Here is a 27,886-nt window from a genome sequence, read left to right as displayed (position 1 = left end):
AAGGAGCCTGGCAACACCACTCTTGTTATTCAGGATGTGCACTGCTACTCTAACAGTTCTAACACTGCTTCTGAATGCTATTTTCGCTTTTTGCCTTTTTTCCCCCATAAAAGTAAATATCCTCTTCACGTTTTTTTTCAGTTAGCGAAAACAGTTACCAATGTAGGCCTTTCGCAAAAGTGAAGTGGCTTAATGAAAACTTTTGAAAAGTGGATATATCTGTATATCACAGAAACTGAAAGCTTGGGCTTATGAAGCAGCTTGCCCGAGTGTGAATGCCAGCCGAGCCTTATAGTAACACTGCAACCTTCAGCTAACTTTTTAACCTGTCTGATCCTCACATTCCTCGTCTGTGAAATAGGGATAAATACAGAACTTTCCTTCGTAGGGCTGTTGTGTATATTAAATAAAAGGTCTTGGCACTCATTAACACACCAAAAATGCAAATATACAAAATTTTAATATACAAAAATACTATATAAATATTTGCTGTTATAATTACTATTCTATACCAACCTTCTGACCTCAAAAAAGGGGTTAGGTCTCCTTTTAAGTGTCTTGGAAATTCTTATATTAAATAGAAATCCAAAAGGGAAGAAGGAGTCACTGACTCTTTTTGAAATGATCCCTAATTTTACCTTTAAAAAGCCTCTGTTCAAACAATGTTTCATTTAAAGATTTCTTTAGGCTTAGTAAATGCTATGAATTTTTACATTCTCATTGAAATGAGGTATATCCAATTCCTAATGGACATTAAAGTAGAAACCCAGAGTTCTCTGAATTACATAAGAAAGCTGAATTTAATTCATAAATATGGATCCTCGGTGTCAAAAAGTACACTAAGGAAAGGCAAAGTCTCATTAACTGTAAACACTTGAATATAAAGAATATTTATTATGATTCACGTAAAATCATATGTGATATGTTCATGAAAATTCATTAAGAGGTATATGTTCTAAACTTGGACTTCATTAATATTTTTGTGATTCTTTGAAAATTTTAAACCTTGAATAGGAAAGATAAAATAAATGGTATCTATATAAAGAGAAATTTATATTTCCTTCCTTTTTTTTTCATATGAAACGTTCACAAATATGCATGTCATCCTTGTACAAGGGACCTGCTCATCCTCTCTGTATCCTTCCAATTTTAGTATATGTGCTGCTGGAGAAAGCACCATATCTTTTCAATAATTTTTATCTTGTAATCAGTGAAAATTGTGGCTTAAATCAGTAATATCCCAAGATCCATAAAATATTAGTAACAAGTTGAAATCTTTTATTTACTGATACTTATAATTAAAACCACAAGGTTTCCTGGTTTACTATCTGAGGGCCAATGTTTTTTGGACTCACACAGAGTCTTAGAACTTACTCTTTAGAACCTGTGACTATGGGGCTGATCACATTTGGTCACTGCAATGCAAGGAGATGAAATTCTTTAAAGAGTATATTACATACTTGCAGGATTTCTTTTTTCAACTTAGAAGATGCACAAACTATTTTTTGTTTAAGTACAATAACTCAGAAAATTAATAACTTTTCTGTATTCTTGCCAAAAGTGTCTGACAGGTTGAATTGCTCTTATACTTTTTTTTCATACCATATAATATCATCACCTCTTGTTTTAACAACTTGTAGTAGAAACATTCATCATATCCCTTCTATGAATAAACACCTATTTATAAACTGCTTGTAAGAACAACTAAAACAAAACAAAAAAAAAAGCACAACTGAGTATTTAAAACATGTCTGTACTTACTAAAGATTCCAATAAATGGAACCAAGGGAGGCACTGAAATGCAATAGAAAGCAGACAAGTTTTATTTAATTGTGGACAAGTAAGGTAATCTTCATAAGCTTTAGTTTACTCACCACCATGATGAGCAAAATAACCTCTCACTAGGATCTTTTTCAGAGTTAAATGAAACCAAGAAAATACTAGTCTATGGCTCCTAGGTTATACGTTAGTAAGATCTATTGTTGAAAAGCACTCTGAATTCTTGAATTTTTCATTCATGTGGAACAGGGAAAGTCTTGTGGTAAAGAAGATGATGAAGTCACCCCACAGAGACGGTGCACGAGAGCTAGTTACTTGGTTAGTGAGTAGGTCTAATTAATGACCTGTGATCTCTACCACATCTTACTTTTAATAAGATGTTGTTGTTTCCAATTAAACTTGTTACCAGGAATCTAATCTTAAAATTAGTCAATGAGAAAAAAAGTTAAGGAACAGGATAAATAAATCCAATTTTTCAGATATATAAAATGTCCAAATAGCAAAGTAAGAAATCTTAACTCGTTTACATTTTAGGCCAGAGGGTAGCTTCAGTAAAGCACCAAGAATCAACAATCAGAATGTATTCTCTGATAATAATGAAATTAAGTTAGAAATCAAAAACTAAAGTATGCATACATACACATGACCAATTTATACATCTGTTGCTACATCCAAAATATTTTACAAACAAGTTCTGTCTAATATTCAAGCAGCAATAATTCTTTTCTCATATAGGTTAAGTCTAAACAGAAAAGAAGGAAAACTTCGAGACTATTATAACTTAGCAGGTAAGGAGAGTTTAAGAGAATAAAAAACAAATTGTAAAAACATTTTACTTAAGAACTTCCATAAATATCCTAAAGAAGCTATTAAATAGCAACATCTAATAGTGCATCAACATCATGATCCATTGAGATTTACCACAGTATGGAAAGGAAGACATTAAAAGAATTTAAAAAAAACAATTCTGAAAAAAAAATACGTAAAAGAATAATAAAAGCTGAGTCAGTAAGGCAATTTTGAAAGACACAATCAAAATCAGAAACCTCGCTCTCCCACATACAAAGAAAGTTCTGGCAATAATATGGTCCCGGTAGCAGAACAAAGTGTATGTCCATGGAATAGAAGGGAGCATAGAAATAAAATTTCAATATAGGAGAGTGTGGCAGCACACATCTGGTGGAAAAAGATGGATTACTTAGCAAATGATGCTGGAAATTTGGCTCATTAGATAAAGAATTCAAAATGTCCTCCAAAGACCTCCAAAGTACACACTGTGGAGGAAAAAGTTAATGGTTTAAGTGTACGTATTCCTTGGTAACAACGGCAAAATTAATAGAGACATGACAGACTGGGCAGGGACACACACAACGGCAAAAGCGTTCAAACTATGTAGCAGCAAGTCAAGGAGAAGGTGCACAGGAAAGCTAACAGGAAAAATAGGAAAACATTACAACTTATTTTTTTATTTTTATTTTATTTTATTTTTTTTAATGCCAAGATTTTTTTTTTTTAAGATTTTATTTACTTATTCATGAGAGACACAGAGAGAGAGGCAGAGACACAGGCAGAGGGAGAAGCAGGCTCCATGCAAGGAGCCTGACCTGGGACTCGATCCCCGGCCTCCAGGATCACCACCTGGGCTGAAGGTGGCGCTAAATCTCTGGGGCTGCCCACAACTTATTTTTTTTTTAAAAAGAAAATCTAGTAGGAACAAATGGGCTTAAATATTTTACTAAGAGGGCTCCCCTGAATATTATTGAAGAGGCTGCCCATGTGCTGTTTCATTACATTGCACTAATGAAAGTTACTGAATGGCAGATCTGGTAATCTTAGAAACCTTTGTACAGCTAGCTGAGCAGAATGTGGTGCGTTCAAAGAAGGCAGAAAAATCACAACTACAATGGCAATGATGGTTACAAAGAAAATACGCCATCTTTGAGCTACGTCTTGATCTAAGTAATATGTTACTATCCAATGATGTCAATGCTTTTGCTGATAACTTATGAACTTCTCCACTCATGGCTTGTTTTGTCAGTCTCATAATTAACCAGTTTTAAATTAGAACCTTAGACTATCAATCTCAGTTCTGGAACTGAGAGGACTTTTCTATTAGCACATTGAAAGATCTGATTGAAAATATCAACTTCCATAGAAAACATTCCAGAGTATTCTAAAATGCATACTCAGTGCATAAATAGCACATTTATAAAAGTTCCAGGGACTCTGATGACAGACTTTATTTAAAATACATAATTGTATGTAGTGGAAAAATCCAAACAATTGGGACTCAGCCAAGAGAAAATTAGATTAGGAAATTTTCATGTGTGGACTGAGCAGCTCAAGACACAACATTCTACTATACTGTCTGCACATTTTAATTACAAATTCAATGATTTAATACATAATCCTTTATTTAAAGTTACTATATGACTTATATGCTTTCACCACTTTCTAAAATGAGCTAAAGGGGAAAAAAATAGCTTTAAAACACATCAACACTCCTGTAAGAAAGTCCTCCTGAATAATAGGAAAATGAGAAAAATTGAAGTCTGAAAGAGTGTATCTTCTTCCCTCGTTGTTTTTACTTGAGTGAGAGGTATAGCTCTGGAATTAGGGGAATGAAATGCATCCAGAGTATGCTAAGGTTTTCAGTTCATCTGTGTAATCTATAACCCTTGTGGTGATTAATTTGCCAATCAGTGGTCATCAGTTTATTATCTTTAATCATAGGGCATTTTTGTTTCCTTTTATTAATTGGAGTATATTTAAGTAGCCTGAGTTGTGTTCTTAAGATATAGGTTTCTTGGTATTTTCTAGAATTTGGGGAGAATATGAATTTACCTAAGGCAGAGTGTGTAAGCAGTGTTGTCACCCATCTAGGGGGCTTTTCCATCGCCACTGGATAGGGACCCCTTTGCTTAAGATGGTAAGTGACAGCAAAAAAGATAGTAAGTAATGACTTTGGACCACAAAAAATGGTTACAGGCTTAGCCCTTCCATTCATTTTAACATTTTTTGGTATATTTCTTAATCAGTCCAACTTCCACCATTTCCTTTCCTCCCCCCCCCAAATTCTATATCCTGTCCTTTGAAACTCACAATCAAATATCAACAAATTCCCCTCCATAGTAAACTTCACCTCTGGGTGGTTTATCACCCAGAAATGGCATCGCCTTCATGCTTTAGGAGAAATTGTCCCCTATAGGCAGTACTTTCCACACAAAATCAAATATTGGTTCTCTCACAACATTCAGGCAGAAGGAGTGCCATGGCCAGACCATGATTTCTCCTATCAAAACCCCCAGCCCCTTTGAGGTTCTTGCCATCAGATGTTTACTACCACTCCAGGCCTCCCATTTTTTCTGTCTCTTTATGTTTTCACTATACATCTCTCCATTAGTGATCATTCTTTTCCCATGGCCAACCTAGATCCTTTGACTTATTTTCTTACATAACCTTTCAACTTTAATGATTCTAAAAAACCCCACCCTGGATAGGTGGGCATTGCTAGGAAAACAAACAAAATAACAACACACAAAACCCTAATACACAATCATGATTACTTAAGACATGCTGAATTCGTGATAAGTCTCTTTCTTTTCTTTTCTTTTTTCTTTTCTTTTCTTTTCTTTTTTTTCTTTTCTTTCCTTTTCTTTCTTTCTCTTTCTTTCTTTCTTTCTTTCTTTCTTTCTTTCTTTCTTTCTTTCTTTCTTTCTTTCTTTCTTCTTTCTTTCTTTCCTCACTCTTTCTCTTTTCCCTTTTCTGTCTTTCTCTTTCTTTCTTTTTTTACTTTTTGAGAAACAGAGCAAGTAAGCATGGGGTGGGATAGGGTGGGGTGGGAGGGGTTTGGGGCAGAGGGAGAGAGAGAATCCTAAGCAGGCTCCATATCCAGAACAGAGGCCTACTCAGGGCTTGATATCACCACTCTGAGATCATGACCTGAGCCAAAATCAAGAGTCAGATGCTTAACCGACTGAGCCATCCCGTCATCCCAACAACAAATTTCTAATGACACTTAACAATGTCTGACAAGCCAACTATATACTTCCCTAGCACATATGCTTTTCCATTCTTCAAAAGGAATAGTTCACATCCTCCTTCAGCCTCAAACTTTCCTCTCATCCTAACCTCTCAGCTGAATGTTGTCACCTATTTCCTTGAAAAAAGGGAAGCAATCTGACAATTGCAAACACACTGGTGCACTGTACAGGCCTCATAATCTCTTATAGAGCTCCTGAATTTACCTCCCAGCTGCTGCATACTTAGCTGCTAAAGGCTTACCCCCTGTGACATACAGATGATTGTTCTTGGGCGCAGAGCTATTATGCCCCTATAGCCAGGAATGCCTGAGAGTTTACATTCCACTCTCACCCCACAGCAAGCCTGTAGTCAATTACTAACAGGTGTGAAGTTCTACAATCCCAGCTCCTTTGCCTCAAGGTTGGAAAGTTCCAAAGTGTAATTTACAGTCCAGAGCTCCCTCTGGGATCAGGGTCAGTCTGAAACTTCACCCAAAATGACAACCTTGCGTGTTTCTTCCTCTTACTATACTATTTCCCCTTACCCCTTACTTACTTTCTTACTGATTTCTCCTGAAAGCATTTCCTTCATAAATTGTTTGAACTGAATCCTTGGCTCAGAGGCTACTTCTAGGAAAACTCTACCAAGAATACTGACAGAAATGTTCTCATCTTTCCAACACCAAATCTATCAACTATCTTCACCAGTACCTCCACACACTATGTTTCCTCCAATTATAATGAAAGAATTGCCTTTCTTCTTATAAAGCCAACATATCTGCTCATCCTGATATTTCTCAGGACTGTGCTCCTGTAATGATTGCTCTCTCTCATGCTTCATCACTGTCTCTTTCTCTATTGGCTCATTCCCAACAGGAAACATATTTCAGTGTTCCTTACTTTTAAGAAACAAAAATTCTTCTTCCTAGATCTCAGAGATTTTCCAAGAATCTTATTTGTTAATCTTTTCTGAAAAATTTATCAAGAATTTCCTATACTGGGACTTCTGGGTGGCTCAGTGGTTGAGTGGCTGCCTTTGGCTCAGGGCATGATCCCAGAGTCTTGGGATTGATTCCCACATTGGGCTCCCTGCATGGAGCCTGCTTCTCCCTCTGCCTATGTCACTGCCTCTCTCTGTGTGTCTCTCATGAATAAATAAATAAAATCTTTTAAAAAAAGAATTTTCTATACTAGTAATCCATACTTGCTTACTTCTCATTTTCTTAAAAGCTACTTTATTCAGGAATTCTCTCCCCACAACTCCATAGTACCCCTGTCATTGACAAAGCCATTGGTAACTTTTTCTATCTTATCATACTTGACCATTCAGAAATACTCTACAATTGACTACTCCCTTCTATTCTTGGCTTCTATGAAATCATGTTATTACATTTACCTTGTTGACTGTACTTTCTGAGTCACCTTTACCAGAACAACATTCTCCTTGGGTGGTTTTATTCAGTAATTCACTTTAAATACCAGTTAGTCTGAAATCTCTATCTCTAATCCTGACAGGACTGCTGTGCCATTAAAACCTCTGACACTGCATTTTGCTAGCATGATTATAGTTCATAGCTGAAAATACTGAAATAATCACAGGCTTTTAAAGATGGGGCCCGTGGCGATCATATAATCCAATCAATATTTATATTTAAAGTTTCATAAGCATGTATCAATCTAAAATGATGTTTACCGAAAAGAAAATCATCTCTTTTAAAATTAAACACAATTTATTTACAGATGTGCAATGTGAAACGTCAAGTGTATGGTAATGGTTAAGGAAATGGGCCCCCAAGTCAGACAGTCCTCTGAAATCCTAGTTCTGGCACTAACTAGCTGTGAGGTCTCGAGGTGAGTCAATTACCCTCTTAGAAACTTAGGAGGTTTAGTGCAATGATTAAATTTACACATGGAACAGACTTAGAATTGTGCCTAGCACATAGTAAAACTTTAACAAATTAGCTATTTGTCTTATTATTTTGCACACCATTACAAATAGACTCGACACAACATCTCAAAATGCTATTTGATCAAGTATAGCAATTACAGTTGATTTAAGAGAACCGGGGAGCATTTATTTTTATTTCAGAACATATGACTAAATTTTTACTTACAGTATGTGACTCAAAATACAATATAGTATTTAACTTAATTTTGCCCACAACATTTTACTTTAAATATTTCCAAGAAGCATTTGAAACTTGAGTTGATTGGATTTGGAGGATAAGTCTTCCAGGACAATATTTATTATTCAAAGTTTCCCACAACAAATTTTCAAAATTAGTAAGTTTTGATTAAGTTTCAGACAAATGTATATACATATATAATCACTGCACCAAAAATATTGAAATTTAAAATATTTTGTGTCATTTTAAAGAAATCCCTATTAGAAAAAAAAAAAAACAAAAACGGATTTCCAGTTGGTTCTGATTATAGTAACCAAGGCAAACTCTTAAAAGCCCAAAGATTATGATACCAATGATGTCTCTTGTATGCTTCATTCAGCCTTTGAAAGTAGTCATATCCTCCATATAATACTTTCAAGCACTATGACTTAATCACGGGGTAAAAACTGGCTTATGTATTGAAAAAAATGATCTGCATGGAAGTAATCAAAATGTGATTCAAATGCTTTTATTTACATTTGGAATGTACAATTCCAAATCTACTCATTCCTTGTATAATTGTTTATAAGCTGAAACTACATTAAAATAAATATATTAAAACTGAATGAAATCATATTTGTGAGTTTTACTCATAGAACATAAGAGTTAATTTTGCAAGATAAAATTAAACAAGATGTTGCTAATTATATGTACTGGTTTTTGAATCTTTATTCAAATATTTAAAATTCAAGGAAAATAAATAGCAATTACATTTTTTAAATGAACAAAATATATAAAAAAATAGAGTAGGTTTAAAACTTTTTATCCCCAAACAGTAACTAGATTCTCACATCAATTTTTATATGATATATATAAAGCAATTTAAAACACACAATGAGCTCTTCCTCACAAAGAATTTGGAGACAAATGAATTACAGTAATTAAATGTTCTCATTTTCATAAGATTTGATTAAATTTTCATTATATAGCTATATACATAGTAGCATACTACTAACAGAAAATTAGACTTGAGTGTTTAAAACTTTTCAGAGTTTAGAAATACAGGATGATGCTCAAAGATGACATTCTTAGACTGTTATGTCACTAACACGTTTATGGTCATAACATAGGGCAAGCCATTTTCAAGTAAAATTTTTTAGAAGTACTATAGTGTTCATCATACTAACTTCAAAAACTCAAAAATACTGTGGTATAACAAAGAATAAATATTTGGTCTTTGTTCCTAAGGCAGAGTTTCTAAAACTCTTGAAATCTCTTATATAGTGTCTTTGAATGTTAATGAATAATGGGGCTGGCAGAGGGAATAAGGAAGGGTGGAGGTGAGTAGAGCGGACAAGTCTAGAGAAAAAGTCATGATTAAAGGGTTGGAAATTTCAGCCCCACTCCCACCTATAACTGCAGCCCCAGTAAGGGGTGGGGGCCCACAGATTGAGCTCTACACTACTGGCCAAAGATTAACCAGTCACATTGTTGTAGTGAAACCTCTTCTAAAACCCTTAACAGATGCTGCCATTCAAGGAGCTTCTGGGCTGGTGAACACTTTGAAAGGCTGGAGGGTAGATCCCAGAGAACCCATGGAAATTAAACTGACACCTCAATCCCTCATCCTTCCACATATCTTCCATTTGGTTTTTCCTGAGTTGTATCCTTTACAGTAGAGCTACAATTTTAAGTAGAGCACTTTGCTGAGTTCTGTGAGTTGTTCTGGTGAATCACTGGATCTGAGGAGTGATTGTGGGAACTCCTGAATTTGTAGTTCACCAGGCAGAAGGGGGATAGCTTATGTAACCCACTTGTGGCTGGCATCCGAGTGGCAGGCAGGGTTATGAAACTGAGTCCTCAACCTGTATGGTTTATTCTAACTGCAGGAGTTAGTGTCAAAATTGAATTTAATTGTTAGAAACTTATTTGGTATTGGAGAATGGGGTGGGTGGCAGAAAAAAAAAAACACCATATAATTGGTGTCAGAAGTGCTGTCTGAAAATAACATACAAGTGTACAAAAAAGAACATTTTAAATTATACATAATCTTACCACTAAAAGGTCACCATTATTCATTTTATAGTATATTTCCATTCAGTCTTTTTTTCTGCATATATAATCAGGTATTTCTGAGAAATAAGAATGTTCATCTTATATTCCAAGAGGTATATTAGCACACAGCTATCTTATAAAGTATGCTTAATAAAATTTCATGATATATAGCTTTGTATTTTATTTCCAGGAAGATAGCTAAATAAAGGATTTTTTAAAAAAAGATTTTATTCATTTATTCATGAGAGACACAGAGAGAGAGAGGCAGAGACACAGGCAGGGGGGAGAAGCAGGTTCCATGCAGGGAACCCGACATGGAACTCGATCCTGGGTCTCCAGGATCACGCCCTGGGCTGAAGACGGCGCTAAACTGCTGAGCCACCCGGGCTGCCCCAAGGATTGTTTTTAAGGGTATCAAAATGCATACCTTGTTATTACTTAAAGGAAAAAGAATTTTGTCACTTAGGTAATTTTTATTGATGATTAGTTCTTCTCTATGTAACTTATTTTGCTTCTTAAATTCATGAAATTACACATAAAATTTACTAAATATGTATAAAATATAAAGATTTGACTTATTTATTTTTTAAAGATTTTATTTATTTCTTCATGAGAGAGAGACACACACACACACACACAGAGGCAGAGACATAGGCAGAGGGAGAAACAGCCTAATGCGGGATTCGATCCCAGACCTCTGGGATTATGACCTGAGCCAAAGGCAGATGCTCAACCACTGAGCCACTGAAGCATCCTAACTTGTCCATTCTTACCAGATTAAAAGGAAGAGGCTATAATCTCCAAAATGCTTAAATTAACCAATCAATAAAACAAAACCCAAACTCCTTTGACCCTACATTTAACCTCCATTCTTCACTCTTATTATTATTTTTTTTATTTATTCATGATAGACATAGAGAGAGAGAGAGAGAGAGAGAGAGAGAGAGGCAGAGACACGGGAGGAGGGAGAAGCAGGCTCCATGCTGGGAGCTTGACGTGGGACTCGATCCCAGGACTCCAGGATTGTGCCCTGGGCCAAAGGCAGGCGCTAAACCGCTGAGCCACCCAGGGATCCCCTCTTCACTCTTATTTACAGAAAAATACCTGTGGCTTTTTTACATGTGGTTTTTAACTCCTCTCTTACTATTCTCCCCTCAACCCACTTAGAGCGCTAAGGTGTTGTCAATTACTTTGCCAAAACAACTCCTGAATGCACAAGGGTCTCCATGTGGTCCAGTGGCCAAATCCAAGTTCCCATTTTAACTGACAGGCTTGATTCACCTAATTCCTAGGATCTCTAGCCTTCCCACCCCATTGGCTACTCTTTTGAAATCTACTTTGTAGGTTCTGCATTTCCAATATGTCTAAAAGTTAGCGTGATCCAGGGTTACAGTCACTGGTCCTCTTACTGTATGTTTTGACTCTCAATCTCTTTATTTACCCAATATCATGGATTTAAAATAAAATCTTGATCAATATTCCTAAGATTGCAGCTAGTACCTATACTTCTAAGGTTCAAGGAATGGCCAAGGAGCACCTGTTTATGGGAGACATAGATGGAGCTTAGACCCTTACTGACATCAGTGAACTATTGAGTCAACTCTGGAACCTCCTACATCTGATTTTTTTTGTCCCATTTGTCATGATTTAGGCTGTTATTTTGGGTGAGCATTTGATACTCATATCTGGAGTCATCCTAACAAAAATATACAATCTAGTGACTAGTGAGGGAAACCAGTCTTGTTGGAATATCACTATCTCAATTTTTTTTGCCATCTGTCCATATCACTTTCACTATTTTACTACTATTACATTTTTCCCCATCATCTCACTCTGCTTAATATTTAAAGGAAGTGAATCACTGTGACAAATAAAGGACAGGATTATTTGACATTATAGAAAGTAATAATATATATTTATGTATATATAAAATGAAATCAGTATTCAAAAAATAAAATATTAAAAAAACTCCATGCAAAATCAAAATAAAACAAACCTGTACACTGATGACTCCAAATTTAAATCTCCAGCATTCATCACTCTGCCTACTCAACATCTACAGTAAAATGTAAGTCTCTCAAACTTAGTTGTCAAAAAAAAAAAAATCTTTTGACACCCCTAAGGCGTTTTTTCTGCAGTTTTCAACATCTTAGTAATAACAACTCATTCAGTATCCCAAGCCAAAAACTTTGAAATCACAATCCATTCCTTCCTCTGAGAGACTACATAAAATAAATTTGCAAATTCTGTAAGTTCTATCTTCAAAATAAATTCAAAATTTTAGTACTTCTCATTTATTAAAAAATAATGAATAAAGAATAAAATGCAAAGCCATATTCACATATTAAAAGTTAAATAAATGTGACTAATACAGACACAAATATTTACTTGCAATTATTCTCAGATTTCCACCACTCTTTTTTAAATCTTATTTATTTATTCATGAGAGACACAGAGAGAGAGGCAGAGGGAGAAGCAAGCTCCCTGTGGGGGGCCTGAAGTGGGACTGGATCCCAGGACCCCGGGATCATGACCTGAGCCAAAGACAGATGCTCAACCACTGAGCCACCCAGATGTCCAGATTTCTACCACTATTATAAAAATCTGCACTTATATACTTTTAGGGAAAAATGAGTTTTATGACTTGAGAAATGTTGGTTTCGTAAAAAAACAATTCCATTTACCAAGCTTCCCCCAAGTACAACGGCACATTTCACATAAGATACAAAGGAAATCTGAGTCCAAGTCACATATAGAAAACAAAGGAGCTGCTAATTTTTATGTTTTTATTATAAAGAAGAATTATTTTTCGTTTAGGTAGTCTTTCAGACTTTCTCATCCTTAGACTGCACTGCAAATGACTTTCCTAAATTTGATTCAAAACTAATTATTTGGGAGAAAAGTGAAAATATTATTTGATCTCAAGGTATAATGCAAAACAGTTCCAGTGTGCCTATGACAATCATGCTTCAAACTGTTTTCCTCAAATGTCAGCTCCCAGTGTATAAAGTATGCTGAACACAGTGATGCATAAAACACTTGGCTCCTAGGAAGATCATACGGGGATTTAAATGCATTTTAATGAAAAAAAAAAGAAAACTTGAAAGAGTCCAATACTTCTACATTTCAAAAAACTGAACACTATAGTGTAAAATGTATGATACAATGAGATTGGCAACAACATTTGCAGAATGCACATCTTTGTGAATCTGTGGTGAAAATTCATTTTCCAAATAAGTGCCAAATCAATGAATGCCTTTACCGTTGGAATTAAGTTAATCAGTAAAGGACTACCTACTACCTACTACCTTAACTTGTTTGAAGCAAATCTAGTGATGTTATAACAACACATGGAACTCCAAACAGTGTTGTTTAGAAGTGTAATCTCTTCAGATATACTTGGATCACTTATGATAATGTTAATGTACATTTCCAGTGATCTTCAACCACAGACTAAGGAAATGGAGGAAGACTGGGAAAAATGAAATAACAGACATTAGGAATGTCTGATGGAATAACAGATGATATTCCTTTCAAAATTTTCTTGAACATTATTTTATCTTATTACAGTGAATTATTTATTTAAGCAATTACTAGTTCTACATTTTCTAGAACTAGAGTGCTTATGGTATGGATGGGCTTTAGGAAATTTACCTGATAAAGATTTGGTAAAATACATCTTTAGTATAGTGTGTTGACCCAGGAATCTTTTTACAAGAGAGGTAACAGTTTTTAAACACATCACTAAATATTCAAAATAATTAGAAATTTGTAGAATTTTTATTTGAATTTAGTAGTTTCGGTGGTGTAAGGTAAAGTATGAATAAAATCAATTGCTTGGAGATATAAGCTATTCTTTTTTAAACCTGTATGGACTATTGGACTATACTGAGCTTACTTTTAAAAAACTTAAATTGGTATTTCAACATTCTTATATCACTAGCTAATATTTTGAGAAAAATGAAAAAGAACTAAAAATATTTTCCTAAAAACTCATCCAGAAACTTTGAAGTGGATCAATATTTTTACTAAATACAACTCAGGACTACATTTGCTATTCTCATAAAGGCTGAAACTCTTTTTAGGATACTGCTCTGACTACAGCATAAAGATGATACTATTTGAAAAGGAGGCTTTCTTCTTCCCTGTATGTGCCCTTCTCTCTAGCTATATATATAGTCATCTTAATATAGTAATACAAAGGAGAAAAAATTAAAGGGTTACAATATTCTTGTGATACTGCTGCATTTTTCAAGATTATATCAATTTGCTCTTCTGTCTTTAATTTTTAGATTGCCACCACTCCATAAATAATATAATACTAGTAATCATGTAATAAGGTAACATATTACATTCAAACAGAATGCAATTCTCACTTAACTGTTTCTACCAATATCTAGAAACATAGTCCTCAAAGCAAGTTACCTTTAAGAACAGAGTAAGTTATTGTGGATGCTGGTAAGGTAAGTAAGTTATAACATTTTTCTATTCATCCTTGAAGTTATTTAGAGCCTTCTTAGATTTCTTTATGTACGGCCAGTGTCCAAGTTCACTAAGCATACTTCTTTCTCTCTTCTTCAGAACTAACTATAGAATTTGTTACTTATTAATTAAATGTGCATTTCCTTCCTAGAACCAATTCTTTCATAATTAAGTTTGGCTTAAAAATGTATATTATACACTTATATATGTATTAATATAATATGTTAATATAATAATATGTATTATATATGATGTTATATGTTATACAATTATGTATCATATAATTTATATATAACTATAAATATAAAATATGTACTATGTATAAAATATATATACTTATTTATAACACATATTCTTTTTTTAAAGATTTTATTTATTTATTTTGACAGAGAGAGAGCACAAGCAGGGGGAGTGGCAGGCAGAGGTAGAGGGAGAAGCCGACTCCTCATTGGGGGCGGAGCCCAATGTGGGGCTGGATCCCAGAACTCCAGGATCATAACCCGAGCTGAAGGCCCAAATAAGCCACCAAGAGCCCCTATAATGCATATTCTTGCATATTCTTAATGACACCCCATGGTAAACAAGGCCAAATTCTAATCGGATTTTGATATGAGATGGAACAAATTTCAACATGGAAAGCACCAAGAACATTTTCACATAGTAGTTAAAAATAATCAGACCATCTTGTAGGGGCACAAATTATGTGATGCATGCATATTACATATAATTATATTTAATCATCTCAAAACTCTACAAAGTAGATACAATTATCCCCAATTCAGAGGAGATACTGAGAACCATGATGAAACTTGCAAGTTAATAGAACAATTATTACATTGAATAGAAATTCAAACCCAAGTGTCTGACATTCAAGTCATCATTTCCCTCTACTACTATGCCTTCCTTTAGCAAGTAGAGCACTAGGAAGAAGGAAGCAAAGTGAAACTGTTTCTTTAAGCCACCTGACAATATGTTTGCCATCCCAACACTCATGCTAAACCTAAGAGAGACCAGAAATCAAAAAACCTGACTAAGCCAAAATCAGAAATCCAGATGCAGAAGTTTGTCCATGGGAAAGGAGCTAGGGACAGACACAGGGAAGGGAAGCCTAAGTAAGCTCCTTGTCCCTCCACATAGGCACCGATTTTCTTTCTTAGCCCTAAAAGCCTCTACCATTACTTTTTACTCTTTAAAGTACCTGTGATGTAAAAAAAAATAAATAAATAAAATAAAATAAAAAATAAAAGTACCTGTGATGGATGCAATGAAACGCCGGGACACCCTGCACCCCGATGTTTATAGCAGCAATGGCCACGATAGCCAAACTGTGGAAGGAGCCTCGGTGTCCAACGAAAGATGAATGGATAAAGAAGATGTGGTTTATGTATACAATGGAATATTACTCAGCTATTAGAAATGACAAATACCCACCATTTGCTTCAACGTGGATGGAACTGGAGGGTATTATGCTGAGTGAAGTAAGTCAGTCGGTGAAGGACAAACATTATATGTTCTCATTCATTTGGGGAATATAAATAATAGTGAAAGGGAATATAAGGGAAGGGAGAAGAAATATGTGGGAAATATCAGAAAGGGAGACAGAACGTAAAGACTGCTAACTCTGGGAAACGAACTAGGGGTGGTGGAAGGGGAGAAGGGCGGGGGGTGGGAGTGAATGGGTGACGGGCACTGGGGGTTATTCCGTATGTTAGTAAATTGAACACCAATAAAAAATAAATTAAAAAAATAATAAAATAAAATATTAAAAAAAAAGTACCTGTGATATATTAAACCAGTAGCAGTAGTCAATAACTATGTAAGCAACACATTTTTATTGTGAAGGTAAAAGTCAAGAGTGCTCTAAATGCTTCTCAAGAATTAGTTTTACATGTCTTAATACTTCGGCAATAATTAAGTTGCTTATTCAATAACTGCTTATTCAATATAACTGCTTATTCATATTTATACATGCATGTATATATTCAAAATTAGTTAAGATTTTTGCTATGATTACTGTAAGCTCTAATCTCAACTTGTCTGAAACTCAACCAGAAAATTCAAATGAGTGGAATTACTTTTTTTTCCAAATATAATTGTTTATTTTGAGAAAAAAGAGACAAAGACAAGGAAACAAACAACAAATAGAAATGTATTTTGAAATTTTTATTACTTTTATAGAAATCTGAGAATTGGCATACCCCATTTCCTTGGTAATCATATTACCTATACTAATTCACTCTATTATTATTTGTTCTGGAGTATATCATTAATAGAGCAATGATTCAGCATAATGAAAGCTCTAAACTAACACACACACACACATACACACACATACACGGATAAATGTGTTTATTTTCATGACCGTGAAGTAAATTTTGAATTAAACCATAATTAAATTACTTTTAAAAATAATAATTATATAAGGGTCAATTGGGAGTCAGTAGAGAAAAGTGAGAGAAAATGAGGCAAAGAGAGCCCATCTAGAATGGCCAGGGGGCAAATGGCTTAACAACAGGCTAAAAAGAAAGGAGACTTAGTGGGGCCATGACGGGAGTCTGGACTTCTGTGCAGAGAGTTAACAGGAAGTCACTAAAGTTTTACCCAAGGGAGTTGGATGATGGGATTCACGCTTTTCAAGAGATCACTCTAGACGATGAAGGTAGGGGCAAGAATCAATACGGGGAAAGAAGTTAAAAGACCACTGCAGTGTTTCTGCAGAAGTTGATGGTGGCTTAAAAACTGGTGGCAGTGAACACTGGGAGAAGCAAACACATTTTAGATAAAGGAGAGATCTATGTGTGAAAGAACATGGATAATAAATAAATGAATGAAGGAATCGTTTTAGAAAAACATTGACTTCCAAAAGTCCTTATATGGTGAAATTTTTTCTCAAACTGAGCAAGGCAATCCATCTTATTCAGCATTTTACAAAAATAAAAAAAAAAGAAGGAAACATGACTTTTTTATTATGTCCTTTTCCATGTACTGAAAAAAGACTTTCCAGATAAATGGTGCTTATGGCTTGAAAATAAATACTCTTACATCACTCGTACACTTAAAAATACATATATAACAAAGACATTTTTTTAATAAAAAGGATGCCAGATTTTGTGAGTTTTCCTAATGTTCAAAATCATTATTACTTTTCTTAAATTCTTCTTTCTCTTCCAATTATGCCCTGTTGATTTCTTCACATGTACTTCTTAAATAGTTAATATATTTAAAAAAAAAATGAAATGTTCTTTAGATTCTGGGAAGTTTTAAGGAATATTTTCTTGAGATTTATTTCTTATTTTCTTTCTTCAACATGCTCCTATATCCTGCAGATGGCCACCTTTCTTACTTCATAGAAGAGGGCGAGCAGGAATTCCTCAATTTACTGCCCTGCCCTGATTCCTCCAACATAATCTACATCACACCTATTATTTATGTCATCCAGTATCAGTGGAAAAGAGTCCTCCTTAGTAGCTTCCCTTACTTTGGTAGCAAAGTGTCCTTCACATAATCTAATAGAGTGGAATTGGTTGACTGCTCTTCTGGATCTCATATCCTACAATTCCCAGGTCACAGCTATAAAAATGATTCCCTTTTCTATGTTTCTAATCACTCTATTACTGGTTCTTCCCCATCAGCCTGTCCAGATTCCTGCTTCTTCCATTTCAAAACCACCCTTTCTAACAACTACTTAGTTTCTCTCCTTGCTTTATTGACTCTTAAAAAAAAAGCATCAAATGTTGTATATATTCCTCTGCTCGTTTGAAGTTTGGGTATTTCATTATCATGCCCATTTAATTTCATTTTTATGTTTAAGAAATAGTTAATACCATTATTTTAAAGTAAGCTCTATGCCCATTGTGGGGCTTGAACTCACAACTCCGAGATCAAGAGTCACATGTTCTGCTGACCCTGCCAACCAGGTGTCCCATTATTGTACCCATTTTAAAGAGGACAGGATGGCTCAGCAAGTTTAAATCAACTTCTCCAAGGCTATATAAACTATAAAACAGTTTGGATAGAATTTAAATCAAGATATTCTCAAAGGTTTTACTTGCTTTGTAATATAAAGCTTAATGCCATCAATGTCATTGCATATAACTATTGCCTAATATGTGTTTGTTTGTTTTTTTAACAACATACATCATAAAGATTTGACCCATATCACTTAAAGAATACATAGGAATAATTACAGAACAAAGTGACCTTTTAAAACACATGATGACTGTAGTATGTACAGTACCTTTTCCCCCTAATTTTTAACATTATAAAAGTTGTTATGTAAATATAAAAGTATTTACTTCTGATAGTACTTTTAAAACACAACATAAATAGTACCAAAGTATTATGTGCATTTTTGTTTTATACTATAACAAATACAAAGACATTGTAATTTACACTAAAGGGAGTAAAAGTATAAAATGCCTATTTATTTATTTATCCAAATTCAACTTCATCAGGAAAAGATCGTCCAAAGAACCAATACTACAGTTTAGAAGGGCAGTCTAATTGTACATAATCCAACAAAATAATGACTATTACCTCAACTAAGTAACATTAAGAACTACAAAAGTCTACCACACACAGTAGGTAACTCCTAGTTTGCTCCATCACATTATTTTTTCTAATATCTTAGCTATTCTTTTCAATTAAATTAGATGATTCCTTCAACAAAATTAACCACTTAATGTCAATACACTTTTGTCACTAGTCTTTAATGCAATGCTATAAACATTCATTAAGGGCCTACTATGAGTAAGAGACTGTCAGGCACTAAATGTAGAAAGATGGAAAATGGGTGACATAGCTGCTATCTGAGGTAGTTCGAGAAGAATGTTCGAAAGTCACAGGTGACCTCATGAAACTTCTGAAAGCACATTCATTTAAATAAAGACATTTAACTCAGTTAATACAGAGCATAGGCAAATTACATACAAATTGCAATTTAATATAGGATAGTTAATGACTAACATACATCTCCGCGTTACTATCTTTCTCAAATGTCACAGCCTCTGAAGGAATGAGATAAAATTTTTGGTTATACTGAGGAACTAGTTTTCATTTCAGAAAATGTAAATTCGCTTCCTTTTGTGTATATATAAAAGTACTACTAGAGTGGAAAGAATGTGAATATTTTCCTATCTCTGTGTAGCAAGGGGTTTCTGAGCATAGAAAAATAGAATTTGGGTTAAAGGACAAACCTTGGAAGTTAAAAGATGGCTGAATAGATAGTGAGAGACTTTTGGAGTGATTTTCCTCCCAAGAGGAAAATGTTAACATTTCAAAGAGGGTGAAAGCCTGGAGCTATATATTTATACACCATAGGCCTGATTTTACATTAGGGAATTGAGTTTTGTCTTCTTTTCTCGGGAGAGGAGGGCAGCTGTATAAGAGCTCCTCCACAAATGCCCAGATTAATAATCTTGGGGTTCCTCTCCTGTGGTGTAAAATCTCCCTTTTAAGTACTTGCAGGTGCCACCATCTGACTCTCTTCACATTGCTCCTGAGGGGAAATGGAGTGTCAGGAAACTGATACAGCTATTGGTCCAAGAAACAACAGTCTGCCCAGATACAGAAACTTTGTATTTGCTTTCAGGACAAAATAATAAATGCACATATTAAAATCTTATCGTGTTGCAAATCAGAATTTAGGGGAAATCTTTTTTTTTTTTTTTAAGACACAGCTTCATTTTACTGATTTTCAAGCAGATCAAGTTACCTCAGCAGTCAATAAATGATCTTATTGAGCAAAAGACAACACACTGATCCTCTTCATGTTGTCACAAGATTTCAATAGAATTAAAAGTTGGGATTATTTAGAGTTCCAAAGTTAGGTTGGCTAAAGAAAACAAGAAGAAAAATCACTTACTTGATATTATCAAGGCAGCCCGATTCAGGTTTCAGAATGGCAGTATGATGAAACATTTTATATAGAGCAATCCCAAGGAAGATTACATTAAGCTGCAATGTAAAAAATACTATTATGTAGCGTAACTGGAATAGAAGAAAAAAAGTAAATCTATTCTCCATAATAGATGAGTTGTTCTGGGAAATTAGCTCTCACTATACTTATAAAGGAATTTGATCATAGATGATTGCCTGGTATTTTAGTAAAGGCAAGAAGCCACTTTAGGGAATTGGGATACCAATGAGTTACACAGTGCTATTATGTGAAAATACATACAAATACAAAATAGCAGCAGTTGGAATGATGCTGTGGAAACTGTAAAGGAACTCAAAGCCAATTAGATGTTTATATATATATAAAACACATATATATATGTGTGTGTGTGTTACTATTTTTATCATCTGAACATGGCCCCAAATTTGTTATTTAGGGATATATTTTGAAATGCTATATTACAAAATTATAATTACTAAAATCAATATATTTTTGAATAGCTAGATCAAAAGGATTATAAAATGGTGGTTAAATTCTAATGCTACAACAAACTAGGATTAAAGTCCAGGAAACTCTTAGCAATACTGTCTTTTCATTGGAAGCAGAGAAGGCATAGAACTTAAAATAAAACGAGATAAAAAGTTCCAGTGTGAATTTCATACATCACATATATGTAAACCACACACTGAATTGCCCTTTGTGACCTGGTTTGTTTCTATGTTCTAAAATTTAGGATTGGTGGGGACTATCAATAATACAGTTCTATAATTCTTTATCAAATCTCAAAAGTCTGAAAAGTGAACATTTTAAGAAATTAATTGTGTGGTGAAAAAGCCTAACCTTACCTAAACCCATTTGGTGGGAAAACCTGATTAGTACTGATGTAAGGCTCTTTTGTCTTTATTCCACTTACTCTTACTTTTCCATTTGTTTTTCCTGTTGAATTATTACTGTGTTTGGTTTCAGAGTCTTGCCTAGTCCCTACTGTGAGTATTGGTTGATGTGTTTGATTTGGGGCAACTGCTTATTCTCTACTAGGAATATTATATCCTGTGCACTATGTGTACCACATTATCTTTCTGAAGTCTGAAAACTTTCTGAATTCTAAAATATACTTGCTTCAAGGGATTTCAGATAGTGAATTGTAGACCTGTAACTAATTTCAAATCAAGAGCCCATTTTATTTTAAAAAATGGAGAACAATTTTGTATTATGGAATGATAAGTACATAAATAATACCAAAAACAGAATCTAAATTAGGATAAAAAATTTGTATTTGAAATCAAGACATTATGCATCTAAAAACACAAAAGGAAGTATGATTCCAGAATGCTTGCTTAACTTATTTGTGCTATTTTCAAGTGAAATCCTTTTGAATTTTACAGTTTTTGAGATTTATACAAAAAACAAAGCTGGAAGGAATATTAAGATATAGTGTCTTGTTTCCAATATCTGATTCCACTCATAGTTCAAATTATCTAAATGAAAAAGAAAGGAAACACATTGTTGTGAAACTTGAAGTCATCACTGTTCAAAAGCCTACAAAACCAAATGGCTTCTGTGGGGCGGGTTCCTAAGGAGCTATGGTCCTACATAAGCATTTGCATGTTTTCTTCACCAACGTTTTTGATTAAGTATTTTACAATATAAAAGTAGAATCTAATGGGGGTCTAATTGCTTGAGTCATATAGGGTCATATAAGTAGATGCTTTCCCCCAAATAATCTATATAAATCAAAGATAGTCAGTGCAAGGAGAGTGGAAGTTTTATTTCTTGACCTGGGAAACACGCAGTTAATGAGGAGTTCTTACCATAATTATCAAGGTCGCTGGTCCTATAAAGCTCCAAATGAAGTAGGTGTCAAGTCGGAGCCAACATCTGCAATGAAACACAAGGGAGAGAATGCATTCAAGGACTGGGTATGGGCCATACATCAAGAGTGAACGAGTGACAGAGAAGAATGTGAGCTGCAAAGCATTCCACTGGGAGACAGGAAATATTACATTGCTTGTTCATTTAAATGCTGAATTATGTGCCCAATTTCTGACAGCACTATTGATGGAGTAAGATAATTACTCCTGGAGGAAACAGGGAAAAAATGGCAGTAGGCCTATTTGCTAAGGCCTTTTGTGTCTGTCATAGAAACCTTAAAAAAAAAAAAAAAAAAAAAGGAAAAGAAAGAGAAAAAGCCATACATAGAGCCATTAAATCGAGTAGCTTTAAGCTATCCTTTTCTCTCCAATTATGGTGCTACATAACCTGTCTATCAGCTGTCAGGCAAAGTGACATTTTCCTGTCAAGAAGATCTGAGGAAATTCAGTACAAAGAAGAAATAAATTTGGTATCAGAAGATTGAAGTTTAATTAGGTTGGGCAGCCAACCTTTGAGAGTTCTTGAGTCTTAAAAAGTGCATTGTTACTGCCAGTGCTTCTGGGGTTGCAAATGATCCTTAGCATCCCGTGAAGTTGATTCATGACCCAAAAGTAAATTATTAATCACTTAATTTCAGTTACATTTAATACTCTCCCAATTCTTAAAGCCTCTGGGAAATTACATTTTCATTCTTCAGGATGACAGGAAGACAAAATGGAAGTGACTAGTTATGAGAAAGATTAATGTAAATTTTGAACAAATTACATTTGATGTTAAAAATTATATCTTGAATTATTTGCCATTTTGCTATATTTGATGTACAATTAAAAAAGAAAACATCTCCAGGGGAAAATATTCAAGAGTGGTCTGCTAGGTGGTCTAAAACTGAAAATCCAAAGTATATAAATATTTCTTGATTATTATGAAAATGTTACTTAAACCTCAGAATGAATGGAATAGCAGATATACTATAAAGAAAGGAACTTATCAACGTCCATCAGTAGATGACTGGATCAATAAAACGTTCTTCTCTTTGAAGAGAACATTTCTTTGATGAAATGTTGTAAAATAGTTAAAAGGGAGAAGGTGGATCTTTACATGTCAATAAGATAGATCATGATAACGAAGTGTAATGAAAAAGTAACATGAAGCATCTATGCCATATATGATACGTCATATACCTTTGAACATACAGTTGACCCCTGAACCACTAGAGCTTGAGCTATATGGGTCCACTTACATGTGGATTTTTTCTCAGTCAATACAGTACAGTATTGTAAGGGTATTTTCTCTTCCTTAGGATTTTCTTATTAATAATATGTAGTTTCCTTTAGCTTACTTTATTATAAGAACGGAATATACATATATATATATATAACATAAAATACAAGCTGATTGACCATTGATATTATTGGAAGGCTTCTGTCTGGTCAATACTAAGTAAGTAGTTAAGTTTTAAGGGATCAAAAGTTAGATGTGGATTTTGAACTGCATGGGGTTAGTGCTCATAGCTGTTGAAGCTACATATTAAAAGTAATACTCATATGCTTGAAAGATACACATATGTATTTTTTTTTTAATTGAAAGGGAGAAAAATTCAAACTCGTGTTAGTGGTTGCCTTTCACATGAGAGTGAAAAGACTAAAAAGTCAACCAAAGGGGCTTAACCATATGTTTTATTTAAATACTTACTGGAAGTGACATGCCAAAATACAGCAGTGTAACATTTGAGTGACAGAGGCAGTGATATTTATTACGTTTTTCTTTTTACTTTTCTGTAACGTAATTTTTTTAAAAAAGGTTAAAACCTAGATTCTTAGGCAAAACAAAAATAATCATATACCCTGAAAAACACAATTTTAAAACAACAAATTAGGACTTTCGTCTACTAAGTTAAATATATGTAAACTAATTTCAATAGAAATATAATATTTGTACTCCAAAAAGAACCTGATTACTAGTTCACATTTTTTACATAGGCAGATGATTTCTGTTTATTCAAGATATACATAATAATACTATTTGAAAAAATGCTGTTATAGGGAAGAAATCAATACTTAAACTATTAGCTATTAGTTTGAGTAGGTATCTTCCTATTGGTCTGTTGTTCTGAAAATATGGTCATGGAAAGTAAAAGTGTGGTGCTGCTAATAAGCAGAAACAAACTAGAAAATATAAGTTTGAAATATGAACTATTATCTTCATGCTGACCATAGGCTAGTTTGTTATCACTCTAATAGAAGTGTGTCTAAGTGTGGAGGGGGAGCAAGGGAAATGTTCAAGTCTCTCTTGGTTCTCAACAAAGACAATATTTTCCCTCAAGGTAAGAACAATAAAAGACAAAGCATGGACATTTCCCCAGATTAAAACACACACACACACACACACACACACACACACACTCCAAGAATGCTGCTGAAATTATAAGATAATACAATACTAATAATAAAATTATAAAATTGAAAATGAACCTTACTAGTATAGCTCCTGTTCTTTAGTAGGTCAAACAAGTTTTTGAGAGCTAATCTGAGAAGCAAAACACATTTTCAGCAAATTCTTTTTAAAGGAAAATGTGCTTCAAGAATTTCTGGAAAATGTTATTCTATAGGTTAAGGGCTTCTTACACAAATAATTTAAAGTATATTATTACAGAGTGTCTTGGACAAGGTAGGGGATTTTAAAATGTTAAATAATCTCACCAAATGTGTTGTTAAAATAAAACGTTATTAAATTTTAGCCTTAAAAAGCTTTTCTTTTTTGAAAACAGTTTCAGCAAATGCTTGGTGAGAAATAAACATGCTTTTGGCATAATGATCATTAAATGTAGAACTGAAATTACTTTAAAATTTATTATTTTTTTATTTTTTAAGAAAACGCTTCAATATCTATTTGGTGTAATAGATTTAAGTTCCCTTTGGAATTGAACAGTGTAAGAGGCAATATGAAACACTTAAAATGTACTGAGTAAATCATCCCTCCACAAGTGCTGCCTGGGTTTGACTATCTTCTGGAAGGCAGTGTGGCAAAAATCCCTTTTCTAATTCGATTGCCATATGGCCACACCTGCTGTTGTTTTTGGCCACATGCTGGCTTTCACAGAGCTTTCCACAGTTCCTCTCTTTCCCATTAACTACCTTAAAAGTTTGCCTGATTCCTTCTCTGAGTTTCCTGTGCCAATGTTGAAAGAATGCACCATGGCTTTAAGGTAAAGGACAGTAATACGTGGGGTGCTTACTCCTTGCATGGGCACCTATATCCCACATCATGGTGTTCCATAAGTCTAGGCCATTCAATATCACTTGGATATAGCGAAAATGCTAGAGGAACACATGATTGATTACATGAAGTGCAATAAAGTCCAGCTTGCAAATGGCCAGATAGACCTGCTATTGGAGGATATAATTTATCTAAAAATTACCTTTATCACTAAACTAACATTTAATTTGTGAAATCAATAATCTCATAGACTATTCTTGTTAATTTTTAAGATATATCAATTTCTTTTTTTAATGAAATTTGGTTATATGAGTACAATTTATAGAGTGTGTTTATAGCAGTACTTTAATAAAAGAGATGACTTGCAGTTGAAAAACAAGTACATTCTGGCCTCACCAGAGTGCTTATTTGAAGTAATACTGAAAAATCTTCATATATCTTGGAATTCAAAGGAACACTTGTCATGTATCATAAGCCTTGACTTTTTTTTTCCACTTGCTTAAATACAAAGATGTCACAAAATTTCTTTTTGTAGTATTTTTTCTTCAAATTGTAAAAGCTGCATATACTGTTATATATTTGATGAAGTCTTACTACATTAATACAAGTTTATTGATTTAATATTCTAAAGAACTGGTGCTAATCCAAAAGGACGTATTACTACTCTCCTCCAGAATTGTCTTCTAAAATATAAGACACATTACTGCAAATTAAATAATAAAGTGTTGATATCTGGATCAGTCTTCCTCAAAGATGTCACCAATCCAGCAGGTATCAATTTCATGTTTACTCAGAAAAGAGAAAAATACGATAATGTAACAACTTAATTTCTCAAAACAAGACAACTGAAAACCATACTTCTAAAGCTTATTCTCTTCTATTAAAATACTCACCACTTTATTTTCTCATGATTTAAAAATATATGGTTCTGTACTTAGAAAAATGGTAAAGCCAATTACCAGACTCTTATTCCAAGTTAGCATGTTTAATATATTGCCATTAAAATGCTTTGGGTCTTTGTATTTTTGTTGCCTGTTTAACTCAAGCTTATCAAAGCAGACATCTGACTATTCGCCAGTTTTCTGAAATAACAGAAGTTAAAATGGTGTTTGCTTCCTTTTCTATAGGATCCTAAGTCTCCGACTGACTCATCCTTGGTGAGTTTAAATATAGCCAGTAAACAATCTTTGGCTACTACTAGACCATAAAATTTACAAGGCTTAATTATATCAGGTTATGAGAGCTTATATAATACATAATCTTTTTTCTCTGTAACATATGCAGATCTCTTTATATTTCTGTAACATAGATCTGGTAAAATTGGGAAAAAAAAGAAGGAATAAAGAGTACTGGGACAAGAAAAAAGGAAGAGAAGAGGAATAGGGACAAATATATACTTCAAGCATAGTAACTCCAGTTCTAAGCTTGCTGCATAATACGTTAATTTCCTTTAATGCCATTTTCATCACAGCACACTCATGCATCTAATCTTGAAATATTTTGTGAGCAAGTACATGAACTGGAAAAAATACTGACAGAGTGATGCAGGAATGGAACGTGATCAGTAGTAGTCAAGACTAGTATTTGTGGTTCAACTACAGTTTTAGATCTTAGAATTCAAAACTAGATCTCATACATAAAATGCAGGTTATGTTATCTTCATGTCCCCAATATGTTATTTTGTAAAAAAAAAAAAAATGTTTTTCTTCAGCAAAATGCATCCTACATTTTTATGGTGAACTACAAAGGTTAGAAAAGCACTATGTATTTTAATTTATTAATACTAAATGTTAGAATAATTCCTACTGTCTCATGTTGCTTAAATTAATTGAGGCAGCAGCATAAGAATTATCATCACTTCTCTATAAATGGATGCTTTTAAAACAATTTATTTTATGACTATAACAATGTTGCTAATCATAAAGTTTGTATTCCTTCATTTGGATCAGCCAAATAATAGTATCAGTAATAATAATAGTTTTAATTTAATAAACATTTATATATGCCAGATACTTTACATGCCTGCTTGCTTAAATATATATATATGCATATATGCACACACAGACACATACACATATGTACTTACTCATATATACAAGAACACATATTCTCAAACTGTAATAGTTTTGCAAGGTGCCATATTAGAGATTGGAAAATGAAACTCAGAAAAACTAACTGATCTACCCATAGCCACATGACTAATAATTAGCAAAGCCAAATTTTATCCTAGTCTACCTGACTCCAAAGTCCCTGTGTGTTTATCAAAGAAAACCAAGATATGAGTTATAAATAAAAGTTCTAGTTTTGTTGACATTTATAAGTTCTCAATGAGTAGATGAGAAATTTACATGCTGTATATAAAGCATAGGTTGTTGAAACATGTCTCAAGTGGAAATATTAGATCTTTTAAAATATAAATTCATCTCAATAAGTTAGTAAAAAAATTAGTATTTTAAAAC

The 27,886-nt window shown here is 33.8% G+C and overlaps 1 protein-coding gene and 1 non-coding gene across 2 annotated transcripts in view; both read right to left on the bottom strand.

Annotated features, from left to right (window-relative positions):
* Window positions 1-27,886, bottom strand: part of ADGRL3 (adhesion G protein-coupled receptor L3) — an 866,124-nt gene that overhangs the window by 53,650 nt on the left and 784,588 nt on the right. The window contains exons 20-21 of the mRNA XM_038556190.1: window positions 22,151-22,217; window positions 20,307-20,398 (exon numbers count right to left, since the gene is read on the bottom strand). Of these exons, the coding sequence (XP_038412118.1) occupies window positions 20,307-20,398; window positions 22,151-22,217 (159 nt within the window). The remainder of the gene's footprint in view (window positions 1-20,306; window positions 20,399-22,150; window positions 22,218-27,886) is intronic.
* On the bottom strand, window positions 1,072-1,177 carry LOC119865526. Its single transcript, XR_005369127.1, has one exon. It is a non-coding gene; the product is annotated as a U6 spliceosomal RNA (small nuclear RNA).

The sequence above is a fragment of the Canis lupus genome, chromosome 13 (genome assembly GCF_011100685.1).
Source record: "Canis lupus familiaris isolate Mischka breed German Shepherd chromosome 13, alternate assembly UU_Cfam_GSD_1.0, whole genome shotgun sequence".
NCBI lineage: Eukaryota > Metazoa > Chordata > Mammalia > Carnivora > Canidae > Canis > Canis lupus.
Note: the sequence above shows the minus strand (reverse complement) of the source record. Positions and strands in the feature narration are given on the sequence as shown.